The sequence below is a fragment of the Aspergillus pseudoviridinutans genome (genome assembly GCF_018340605.1).
Source record: "Aspergillus pseudoviridinutans IFM 55266 DNA, scaffold_4, whole genome shotgun sequence".
NCBI lineage: Eukaryota > Fungi > Ascomycota > Eurotiomycetes > Eurotiales > Aspergillaceae > Aspergillus > Aspergillus pseudoviridinutans.
Genome location: NW_025091284.1, coordinates 1,891,089 through 1,903,993, shown reverse-complemented (window position 1 = coordinate 1,903,993; position 12,905 = coordinate 1,891,089). Strand labels below are relative to the sequence as shown.

Genomic DNA, 12,905 nt, shown 5'->3' with positions numbered 1-12,905 from the left:
TGGGCCTGCAACGATGATAGAGGTTCCAACACTCAATACGCCTGTCGCACTTCCAAAACTCCTTTCATCATCCGATGAATGGCACGAACCTGAGGTGTCCCTGCCAAAATGCTTTATGATATAGAAAGGCATTTATTGTATTTATGACTGTGATTATCCGCAAACCCATGATGTTTGTGGCATCTACGTCAACATAACTCCTTTCGCTATGAGATGGTTGAGGGAACGAGTGGATAAAGATTAATAATAGTCACATAGGTCATAAAGGGGTTGTTCAAATGCTAGTCTTTGCTAACTGACTGGGGGCTGGGCATGGTCATACTTCCTCAAATGTGTAAAAAGCTGAGTTTTGGATGGAAACGCAGCATTGCAGGCGGTACAAATCAATTCGGGAGAGTGACCCAGAGCCTGCTGAGCCGCCTTTCGAGCACGTTTCTGTTTGGCTTTGCCAATCTTTTTTATATCAGTCGATGGACTCTGACCCAAGCCGGAGGCCGCCAATTCTTGAGATAGTAAATCAAGAGCATCGTCCGCCCTCTGTGAGACATCGACCGAGCCTGTGGGATTGAGAATGGTTTCGCTGTCTTCCATGATGGGTGCAATGTTTTGATCAGCATCAGCATTGCGTCCACCTTGGACCTTACCACTCTCTTCATGGCCGAAGAAGAAAGCTGCTGAGTCGTCGTTGCATTGCTCTAGTTGAGCATGGTCACTGAACGGTGCCATACACTGGTCAAGATTGAGGGACTCATTTTCTGCTCTCATCTCCCAGCGAAGCTGTTTGACAGCCTTGACGTGTTTCTTGCTACGTTCGTGCGCGCTGAATTGGTTCAGGCTCTTGAAAGCCTTCCGGCAAATGATGCACTCGAATTGCTCGAGTTCAGATCCCGAACTATCCGGATTCTCTTCCTCAGCCTCTTCTGACTTCGCCCAGTCAGGTATAACATGCTCACGCAGCTTTGCTTGATTTACTGCTCTTGATTTGGCAGCTTGTGCAGCGGCAGATTGACGGAGGAGCTCCCGGCGCTGGGCTTCGCTTTGGATGCCACTTTTATAGCGCGGATCCCTCTTTTTAACAAAAGCCACAAGTGATCTGACAGCTTCGTTAAATTCGCGGATACCCTCCTCTCTCAATCGCTTATTTTCTTTCTCCATCAATCTGCGCACGCGACGATCTGGAGCCTCGGAATATCTGTAAATATCTTTCCAGGCGAAAGACTTCTTGGTTGAAAAGCTACTCCAGACGGCATAGAAGGGCCGTACGACGTCTTCGAAAGTATCACTTTGTGACCCGAAAGTCGGATAGTCGACAAACTCCAATTTGTCTGCGCGACATGCCATTTCTTCCTCGAGGGCAAGCCGGGTAAATACTGCTCGAAGGCCGCCGAAGAATCCAGATGGAGAATCCGAAAATTCCATTCGAGGACTGAACTTGGAGAACAGCTTCAAGATGTCACCAGAGGTTGTCATACGGCTATCATAGCAGTATTCGCTACTACTTGGCTGCCCATCGCGACTCAAAAATGCATCTTTGTGAGTATCATACCATGCGCGCTCCTGAGGATCTGAGAGAACTTGATATGCAGTTTGGATTTCTGCAAACAGTTTCGTTGCAGCTTCGACATTGCCATAGTTTTTATCCGGGTGCAGCTCGAGAGCTTTTCTTCTGTATGCTTTTTTTATTCTTGATGAGATTCGAAGAGAAGAATGTCAGCCTAGCAGGTACATAGCGGGTGATAAGGGAGTTACAATCTCACTCATCTGTGGAGGCGTCATGTTGTATCCCGAGTAGTTCATAATAATCTTCTTTCCTCTCTTTGGACGAAGGTTCAGCAGAATATGCATTATCCTGAGAATTTGTAGATTGAGATTGGCCCATAAGGGATTGAGAACCTGACCTAGGTAAAAATAATGGAAGAAGTGTACGTAATGGCGTTGCGATATAGCTTTGAGTTCTGCGTTTCTAGTAGATATTAGTTTAGGGTAGTCAGTACTTATTTTAATTTTCCTCTGCGGCTGTTTCCTATGCGGAAAGGTATGATGGACCTATTTCAGAATATTTCACATTGGTAGTTACTGGCTTCTACATACTTGCTATTCGTATTACTATTAGTTAAGGAATCATCATCAGCATTCTAATTTAACTTAATGGAATATAAGATTACTAAGTGCATTGGGCCTATTATAATAGTACTACTCACCTCTCTAGTAACTAACTTCCCTAGGTGTAAGGTTGGCCACTTGAGTTCTGAGGTCAACTGGTTAAGATCAGCGCGAAGGGAGCAATATAGTGGGATATTCGTTCATCATAGTAGGGAAGGGAGCCTTTGAATTATATAAGGATAGGGGTAGGCTAATAGCTGTCTATATTTAAATACATTATTAACATTAAGGGGTTCCCATCGCTTTTATATTTTAACCTAAACTATAAGGAATGGAGAGTTCTAGATACTAGATATATAATTAATGATAAGTACTAGATATTATATATATATATATATATATTAAGATTATATCCTTGGAGGCCCTGCCTGGATTGAAATTTATCTATAGAGTTTATTATTTAGTAATTATCTATAGGACTTAGTATTACTAAGATATATTAAGTTATCTAATCTAGTAATTAGTTAGATATTATTATTTCTTTATTAATGTCATATTTAGAGAATTAACTAAATTATTCCTTATACTTTTAAAATTAGAATAGTGGTAGCTTAGTACATTCTTTATTTAATATATAAGGGGTATAATTAGATTAATTTACTTAATAATATTAATAAGTAAGTTATCTAAGTAATTAATAAGTAATAAGTACGTATATAAAGAAATATAAGAAATATAAGAAATATAAGAAATATAAGAAATATAAGAAATATAAGAAATATAAGAAATATAAGAAATATAAGAAATATAAGAANTATAAGAAATATAAGAAATATAAGAAATATAAGAAATATAAGAAATATAAGAAATATAAGAAATATAAGAAATATAAGAAATATAAGAAATATAATAAATATAATAAGTATTTATTACTAGTATATATTACCTAGGTATAAAATTTGCTCCTAATCTTTTACTTATAATATAATATTATAACTTAGACCCTAATATTAAGTTTTTTTATAAAACTTTTTTTTTTATCTAAGTAGATAACCTCTTACTAGTACTATCTATTTCTAATATATTATAGTTCTCTATTCCCTTCTTTATATCTATTCTAGTAAATTTATTATGATACTAAATATCCCTAAATATACTAGTATTAGCTAAGTAGTAGAAGATAAAGTTAGAAAAACTTTAATAGCGCTTTAAAGTCCTGCATTACTCTTTTAGATCCTATTTATAATATAGACTAGTTAATAAAGAATAGTAAGATATAAGTAAAAGAGTTGAAATTAGTTAGAAATTATAATGTATTCTATTTTTAGTATTATAGTATAAAAGTAGAGGTTTCTTATAATTAATAAAAAGTAATAAGAGGGTTTTCTAATTATATATTATAATATCTAAAGTTATTAATTTAAATAAGAAATATTATTTCCTATATATTATAATGTATCTATACTAATTATATCTAGTATAATAAGGGAGCTAAGTACTTCTTTTATTCAGATTATACTAGATTATAGAAGCTAGACTTTGATATATATTTTTCTTTTCTCTTTCTTTATTTTTATTTTACTCTTTTTCTAACTTATATAGTTTCTTTCTTATATAAAGTAGGTTATAAGTTTTAGATAATAGCAGCTTAATTATTTAAGACTAGTCTATTATTAAGAATAATAATAACCCTCTAAGGTCTATATCTAAAGATTATTATTCATATTAAAGTACTCCTATAAAATAAACTATTTTTATAATCACTATCTCTAGTAAGATCTTCTCTTACCTCTATTTTAGTAAGATTTATTTTAATCTATCTTTCTTCTTTTCTAAATTAAGTACTTCTTTATTAAAAATTAGTAATTCTATCCCTTTATTCTTAAAGAATAATCAATGTAAGGCTTTTAACCTTTTTAGTTTTTAATTTATAACCTTATAGAGTCTTCTAGGCTAATAATAAATTTATTATAGTTTTATTTCTTTAATATTACATCTAAGATAGGGCTCTAAGCCTCTTTAGTTTTACTTTCTACTAAAGAAAAGAAATATACTATTTTTACTTTAGCTAAAGTTACTCTATATAAATAGAGAAAGTATTCTTTTAATAATATTATTTTTAATTAGTTTATTTTATAGAAGGCTTTCTAGTCCCTTAATAATCTTAAGAGGATAAAGAAAGGCTAAAAAAGAATACTATATATATAAAAAAATTAAATATCTTAAGGCTCTTAAAGAGTCTAGGGCTATTAAAGAGAAGAAAAAAATTCTAAGAATAAATATTAGAAGAGTCTTATTAAGAAGAAGGCTAAATAGTCTACTAAGCCTATAGATAATAAGAATGAAGTAATAATCTTTAAAGCTAAATTAGTAGAGATTAAGATAGTCAAGTATAGCTTCTATTAAAAATATTAATAAAGTTAAGAAAGCCTTTTAGTAAAATAAGTTTAATAAATTGATAAATATCTATAATTTTCTTTATTATTTCTTTTAGTTAATTTATATTTAAGTAATTAGTTATTAGCTAAATATATAAATCTTTCTTTAGTTAATTCCTATTAGTATTTTACTAATATATTCTTAAAATCTTATTCATTAGATATATTATTTTATTAAGATATCCTTCTTTATCTACTTTAATATACTTCTAAATATTTAGTAGATTTTATTTTTAAGTTATTCCTAAAAGTTTATTATATAAGAATAAGAGGTTATTAACCTCTTTAAATACTTTATATACTTTAATATATATAGAGATTAATAATTCATTTTTTATAATTATTAAGACAGTATAGCTAATATCTATATTTTTTTTAGTTTATTATTAATATATATTAATATAATATTTAAATAACTAATAAATAATTTATAAAACTAAATATGGAAATAATAGAGTTATAATATAGGATTTAAAACTAAACTATAATTCTTAAAAGGTAAGGGTACCTAAATAGAATTAATAATAGAATAATAGTAAATTAATAGAAATTAAGATTTAATAATAGTACTAAATTAAAAGGAATAGATAGATTATTTAACTTAGAAGCTCTTATAAGGGAGTAATTTAATTCCTTCCTTTCTAGGAAGGTAGTTAAATATATTAATATAGATTTAACTAAAGTAGAATTATTTAATAGATATAAGGGAATCCTCTGCTACTCTTATTTATTACTTAATATTTAAGAGTAGTTTAAATAATAAGATTAATTAAATAGCTGTCCCTACTTAATTCCTAGATGCCCAGGACATACTACTATTTGGTATAGCTATTATGGTTAATGCCATATATCAGGGAAGATAATGATATAATAAGTTAAGGAAGTAGCTAAGCTAAGAGGTAGGCACAAGATTATATGACTGTATTACTAAACTGTTGGCATACAGCAGTTACCCCCTTGCTAATAAGAATAGACTAATATTAAAGTTATTACTATTATTAGTAGACTAGGTTTAAGGGGTCTCTAGTAAAGAATAATAATTAAATTAATAATAGTAATTAAGGTTATAGTCATTAATAGATTTTAAGGCGATTAAAATAATTTTAATAACTCAAAATCTTATTCTTTATAATTAGATAGTTAATTATATTATTGATTACTTTTTATAAGACTTAAGGTAGTCTATAATATCTATAACTATAATATTATATATTAGGGAAGAGCTAAAGAATATTGTATAATAAATTATTACTATTATAGGTATCTAGATTAGTCTAAGGAGGTTAAAAATAATTAATATAAAGTAGTTTTATTAGTTTAAAAGTAAGTAATATAAGGTAATTATTAAATCTATATTATTATTAATACTTTAATAGTTATAATATTATATTTTCTAGGTTTATCCTAGCTAGATTAAGCTATTAATATCTTTAAACCTTCCTAGGATTAAATATTATGTATTTACTTAATCTAGATATGTTACTAGATAGGATATTTACTTATTATACTAGGGAAGGGAGCCTCTAAATCAGATAAGGGTAGGGGGTAGGCTAATAATAGCTGCCCTATATATATCTTACTAATATTAAGGGTTTCCCATCTCTTTTATATTTTAATCTAAACTATAAGGAATGTAGAGGTCTAAATACTAGATATATAATAAATAATAACTACTAGATATTATTATATCTCTTATAGATATTATTAAAATCATATACATGCCTGTTAATATCATAATAGTCTAACCAACCCTTCCACCTAGTTTCAGGATCGCCCGCTAGGGCAACCCTACCACCTTAATATAAGAGGCTATCTTAATGTAAGCATATTATCCTATATAAAAGCCTGTATTTTAAAGCTAGATATCTTAATACTATAAGTCTAAATACTTATAAAACTTAGTATATACCTTTAGGCTTTAGTACTAATATCTCTATAATATAATATAAGGAGAAAAAAGTCTATTGCTTCTTAAACCTCTTAGTATCTAGTACTAAAATAAATTATAAAATATATATATATATAGAAATAGACTTCTTTTATTAACTTTATTCTTCTAAAATTATAAAACCTGTAACTTTACTATACTATTATATAACTAATTCATAGATACTTTATATATTAGATGTCACGGGCTAGAAGCTGGTTGAACCTATAACCTAGGTTTGGATAGTAAGAAATTACTAGAGTGTTCTAACTAGGGCTGTAGGGGCCAAGCATCCGAAGGAGGGTGCAGTAGGAAGTAGTGTTATATAATAAGGTGGACTAGTATATTAATTAGTATATAGTTACTAACTAGTATCTAGTATAGATAGGAGTTTATAATTATATAAACACAGCTGTATATATAATGCAGTATATATCATGGGGTCAGCCTATGATATTATATTTCTATTCTACCTAATCTCTAGTAATAATTACTAGTAATAAACTAAAGCCATGTATCAGACCTCTAAGGAGTTTAGGGTTATAAATATTAGAGATATTAGAGGAAGTAGGGGCTAAAGAGAAAGAGATAGCTCTATAAAGAATATTAGGGGTTAATGATCTACTATTATTACTAGAAGTTATACTATTACTAGGAAGTAGGATAGTAATATGATTAGTATAAATTATACTAGTTATAATAATAATATTATTCTTATAGTTAGACTAATAGTCTTACTCTAAATCTAATAATTAAAGCCCTTACTCCTAGTTAGCGTTAATATTTAAATTATTAGTATTATAACTAGTTATTAAGGTTAGTCATAGATTTATTAAATAAACGATAATTATAGATAATAATCTTACTTAAATTAGTATTTTGTTTCTTATTATAGCATTAAATAATTTATAGGTTATACTTAGTTATAKACTATAGCTATTATACTAGCTAACTATTAACTATATTTTAATAAAGTTAGTAGCTCCTTAGATCTATTACTTAACTCCTATTATAGCTTTTAATTTAATATTTAGTAAGCTTATAAGTTTATAGTTTACTACTATGAGGTTCTAGGCCTTTGAATTATTCTATATCTATAATTAAATTAAGTATTAGTTTAGATATTCTTTAAGGTTAAGGTAATATAGCTAGTATATTTGGTTAAGTAATAAGTACCTAGAATATATTAGTATATCTCTTTATTACTTAGAACTATCACTTACTATAGAATATATTATAAGAGTCTATTTAGCTATTTTATATAGAGTATTAAGAGTACTCCTAGATATTTAAAATAATTTATCTTTAATAATAGTATTAATAATATCCTAGACTAGTTTTTAAAATTAAATATTGGGATATTCATTCATCATAGTAGAGAGGGAGCCTTCAAATTATATAAGGGTAGGGGGTAGGCCAGTAGCCACCCTACACATACCTTATTAATATTAAGGGGTTCCCATCCTTTTTATATTTTAACCTAAACTATAAGGGATAGAGAGGCCTAAATACTAGATATATAATTAATAATAACTATTAGATATTATTATATATCTTATAGATATTATTAAAATTATATATATATCTATTAATATTATATCTCCCCTATCTAGATTGAACTTTATCTGCAGAGTTCTTAGTAATTATTTATAGGACTTAAGTTAGTATCTATAATATAATCCTAGATTTAACTATTACTAAGATATATTATATTACCTAATCTAGTATTTAGATATTTTATTTCTTTATTAATAATCTATAGAATTAACTAAATTAACCTTTATACTCTTATTTCAAAATTAAGATAGTAGTAGCTTAATATATTCTTTATTTAATATATAAGAGATATAATTAGATTAATTTTAGTAATATTAATATATAAGTTATCTAAATAATTAATAAGTATAAATAATATATAAAGAATTATAGTAAATATTACTATTTATAGTATATTTAAATAATTAAATTAATAAAGATAGAATTAATTAATAAGTATAAGTAAATAAGTAAATCTTTACTACTAGTACTTATTCTATAGATATAAATACCCCTAATTTTTTTTACTTAATATATAAGAACTTTATAGGTAAGCTTTAATAAAATATCCTCTAGCTTATTTATTATTTATTTAGATTAAGTAATTATTAGAATCTCTTTTCTTTATAAATTATATGTACCTTATTTAGCTTTTAGAGTATTATACTAATTTATTTAATTTTATTATAGTAAATATCCTAGATAGATTAAGCACTATTTATATTATAGAGATTAAACTTAATTAACTCTTTATTTATATATACTAATCTTATATAATTCTTCTAGATCCTATTTATCCTCTTAACTAGTTAATATAGAATAGTAATAGCTTTATTTATATATAGATATATACTTATATTATAAAAATAGCTAGAGATAGGTACTTATCCTATAAATATATTAATTTATCTTTTCTACTTACTATTCTTAATATATATCTAGTTTAACTAGTTTAGACTTTAGGTATATATTAGTATCCCTTTAGAATAGTTCTAGCAGTAAAATATAGAATATTAAATATAATTTATAGAAATATAGTAGGAGTTTTAACTTATAGGCTTACTTATTAATAATATTAATAATCTCAAATAGCTCTATTTATTAATAGTTTAGCTTCTTATTTAGTCTTTCTATATTAATATTTTTATATAGAGTATAATCTAATTATTAATATGGAAAGTTATATCTAAATAATTCTAATTATAGTATTACTTTATATTTATATTTTTATTTTTAATAATCTATAGGTCTTATATATATTCTATAATATTTAGATTAAGGTTATTTGTAGTTTATAGAATATTAATCTCTAATTCTAATCTAAAGCCTATAAATACTTATATAGATAGGATACCTAGTATAGAATAATTGGAATTATTATAGATAAACTAGATATATAATAGCAATTTATCTAGTTATCTATAATTAAAATAAGTTCAATTAATTTCATACTAGGCCTTTTATTTATATATATCTTTTTTTAGGTAATTAGGAGATATAGTAATAATATTTAAAATTAATATTTATTAGAGAATTAAACCTATACTTAAGTATATAAAATACCTATCTATTTATATTTAGTAAAATATTAAATTATATTATTAAAAGTAGTTAATTTATTATAGTTTTCTATCTAATAAGTATATAGAATAGATTTTAAATTAATAATAAACTTCCAAATTAATATATTACTAGGAATTCTAGATTTAATATATTTAATAACTTTAACTAGAAAAGTAGTATAAGATTATATATATAATTTAATTACTTTATATATATCTCTTATATTCTTCCTATTATTTATTCTTTTCTTTTATCTTTTTAGAATTATCTTAGACCTACTATTAAAAGTATCTAGGGTAGTAATAGTGATTATTAGATTATATTTAATTTTCCATTTATAAATATAATAGTACTTATTAGTCTAGCTTATAAAATGATACTTAACTACTATAAATTTTTTTAAGTTTAGTAATATTCTTCTAAATAATAGTTTACTTATTATAAAAGTAGTTATTAACTTACTAGAGATACTTTACTATAGTATCCTTACTATATTTATTATTATTTATAGAGATAAGCTCTCGATTAGAGATCTTTTAATATAACTTAAATACTATAGAAAGAATATAGTATGGCTATTGAGGTCGATGCTGTTAGGGAAGATAATAATATTATAAGTTAAGGAAGTAGCTAAGCTAAGAAGTAGGTATAAGATTATATAACTATATTACTAAACTATTAGTACATAACAGTATCATAGAAGTATAAAGAAAAAAGAGAAAAAGAAATAACTTTAGTAAGATAAAGGAAAGATAAAGGAAAAAGGAAACATCTATTTAATTATAGATTAATAATAATAAAGATTATAAAGCTATTTTAATATCTAAAAGCAAGGTTATATCTTAGAAAATAGTATAATTAAGGACTGAGAAACTAAAACTATAGATAATAAGGTTAAGCTTTAGTTATAGAGATAGTAAAATAGTAGATATTAGTAATGTATATAGCACAGATAAGGAAAGTAGCAGTATAACTAGTCTATATTATAAATTCACCTATTCCTTAAAAAATATAGGGTATGTTATTATATTGTGATATCAATAGGTATCTATATAATTTTAGTAATATTTATGAGATGAGTAATGATATCTAGTAGTTATTATTAATTACATATCTAGTATTTAGGCCTCTCCATCCTTATAGTTTAGGTTAAAATATAAAAACTTAAAAAGGATAGGAACCCCTTGATATTAATAAGGTTTATATAGGGCAGCCGCTGGCCTACCCTGTGGTGGCACTCACATGAGGCACCACCTTATCTTCTAGAGAGTCTATATATATCTTAGGGAATTATTAATTAATTATTATAATACTGTACCTCAAGGTGCTGCTATAATAAATAGTAGTATATCTGTTTATAATCTAAGACCTTAAAATTAATATCTCTTCCTCTAAAACCATTTTTTCAAACTACCTAACTTCTATTATTAAACTATAACTAAATACAAGGGTCCCCTTACAGGCTAGATAAGGCTAAACCTTAATATCTATATACTAGCTACTTAGCCTACCTAAGGAAATTATTACAATTAGCTACTAGATCATGGTATATTGTTAAAGCTTTCTAAACTAGACTAGGTCTACTAACCTAGATAACTTAACTATATTACTATATACTACCTAAATCCCCTATCTTAGAGAATCTTACCTAAATCTAATAGGAGAATTAAAGCTACCTCTAAATCTGTTAAACTATACTATCTAAAAGCTTAGCTACACTGTCCCTAAATATTCTAAATAGTACTATAGTATTTCCTTACTAGAACCACTATAATTACTACTATTAATTTAGGTACTACCCTAATACTAGATCCTAAGCCTTAGGTAATACCTTCTATACTAGAAATACTAACTTCTAAATCTAAGGTAATATAGATATCTAAGATATATAAACCCTAGAATAATATCCTAAAAGAGAAGAGGCTATTAACTACTACTTTTAACCCTATCTTTAGTAGTAAGTACTCTTTTATCTAAGTAAAACTCTCTATCTCTTAATATCCTACCTTACTATTAATACCTAACCTAATCTAGGATTCTTTCTTATCTTATTAATTACTAACTATAAAGACCTACTATTCTAAATTAGGTCTATAGTAAGATATTATACTACTACTAGGCCCTAAATCCCCCTTTAATTTATATAGAATTATATAGCTAGGCTAGGCACTACTACTAGGTATAGTAAAATATACTACTAGCTTATCTAGATATAAAAAGTAAAGAGCCTAAATAGTAGAGACTAAAGAAGTATAAGAGATATTATTTTTCTCTACTTAAATATAAGCTCTATAGAATATTATCTAGTAAGCTACTAAGATATTTATAGTATTATAAATATATATATTAGTTGTTAACTATATTATTATAGAATGTATAATACTAGTATCTAATATAAGTATAACCTCTATTAATAATAGCTATTAGTAACTAGTAGATATTAGCTACTTTTTCCTAGATATACTATATTTATAGGGCTATAATAATACTATTAATTAAGATAATAAGATATATTATTATTCTATCTATACTTTTATAAATAAGCTATATATAGTAGTATAATTAAGAGATACTATAAAGCTTTTATAGAACCTTAATATATATCTCTATAGTAAAGCTACTAAATAGTAAAATAATAAAGTAGACCCTATTATATAGACTAGATTAATCTATTTCTTTAATATAGAAGATTAGTATAAGTAGCTAGAGAAGTAATTTTAGATATTACTAAGCTAAGCTATAAAAAGGCTTATAAATACTAAATATATAATTATAAATATTAACTACTAATAAAGCCTCTTATCTTATATATCTATAATTATTACCCTAGCTAAGTAAGTAGATAAAGCTAAAATAAAATGCTCTTTAATATTATAAATATAGTAAGATATAATATATATTAAGCTATATTCTAATATTAATAAACCCTAAGTGTTAAGGGCTATGGCGGACTATAAGGCCACTATATACAGCTAATGCAGATAGTGCAGACTACTAGATTATATAATCTACTATAGATATCCCCATAAGTTACTGATTATTCTATAACTTAATATATAGTTATCTTACTCCCTCCATACTGATCTTACTAGTTAACCTTAGACCTTAATAGCTAACCTTATAGTTCTAATTACTCTTAAAAATCTGATTAGCCTATTAGGATACTATAAAGATAATAGTTAGTACTAGATCTTCTTCGAGAACCCTAATTTAATATAATAAATTAACCCTAGCTGCAGGAAGAGTAGCTCAAATAATTCTAATTCAAAGAACTAACTAACCTTATAGAACTAATAACTAATTAACTAGATAGTAGTTAGGATAGTATTTACTTATTA

General features: G+C 26.2%; 1 protein-coding gene across 1 annotated transcript; it reads right to left on the bottom strand.

Annotated features, from left to right (window-relative positions):
* Nucleotides 1-291: 291 nt before the first annotated feature.
* Nucleotides 292-1,776, bottom strand: Asppvi_006082 (putative C2H2 finger domain protein; the record flags this gene model as incomplete). Its single annotated transcript, XM_043301987.1, has 2 exons — nt 292-1,666; nt 1,727-1,776. The coding sequence occupies 2 exons, from the start codon at nt 1,774-1,776 to the stop codon at nt 292-294; spliced, it is 1,425 nt and encodes a 474-aa protein (XP_043157922.1).
* Nucleotides 1,777-12,905: the final 11,129 nt, after the last annotated feature.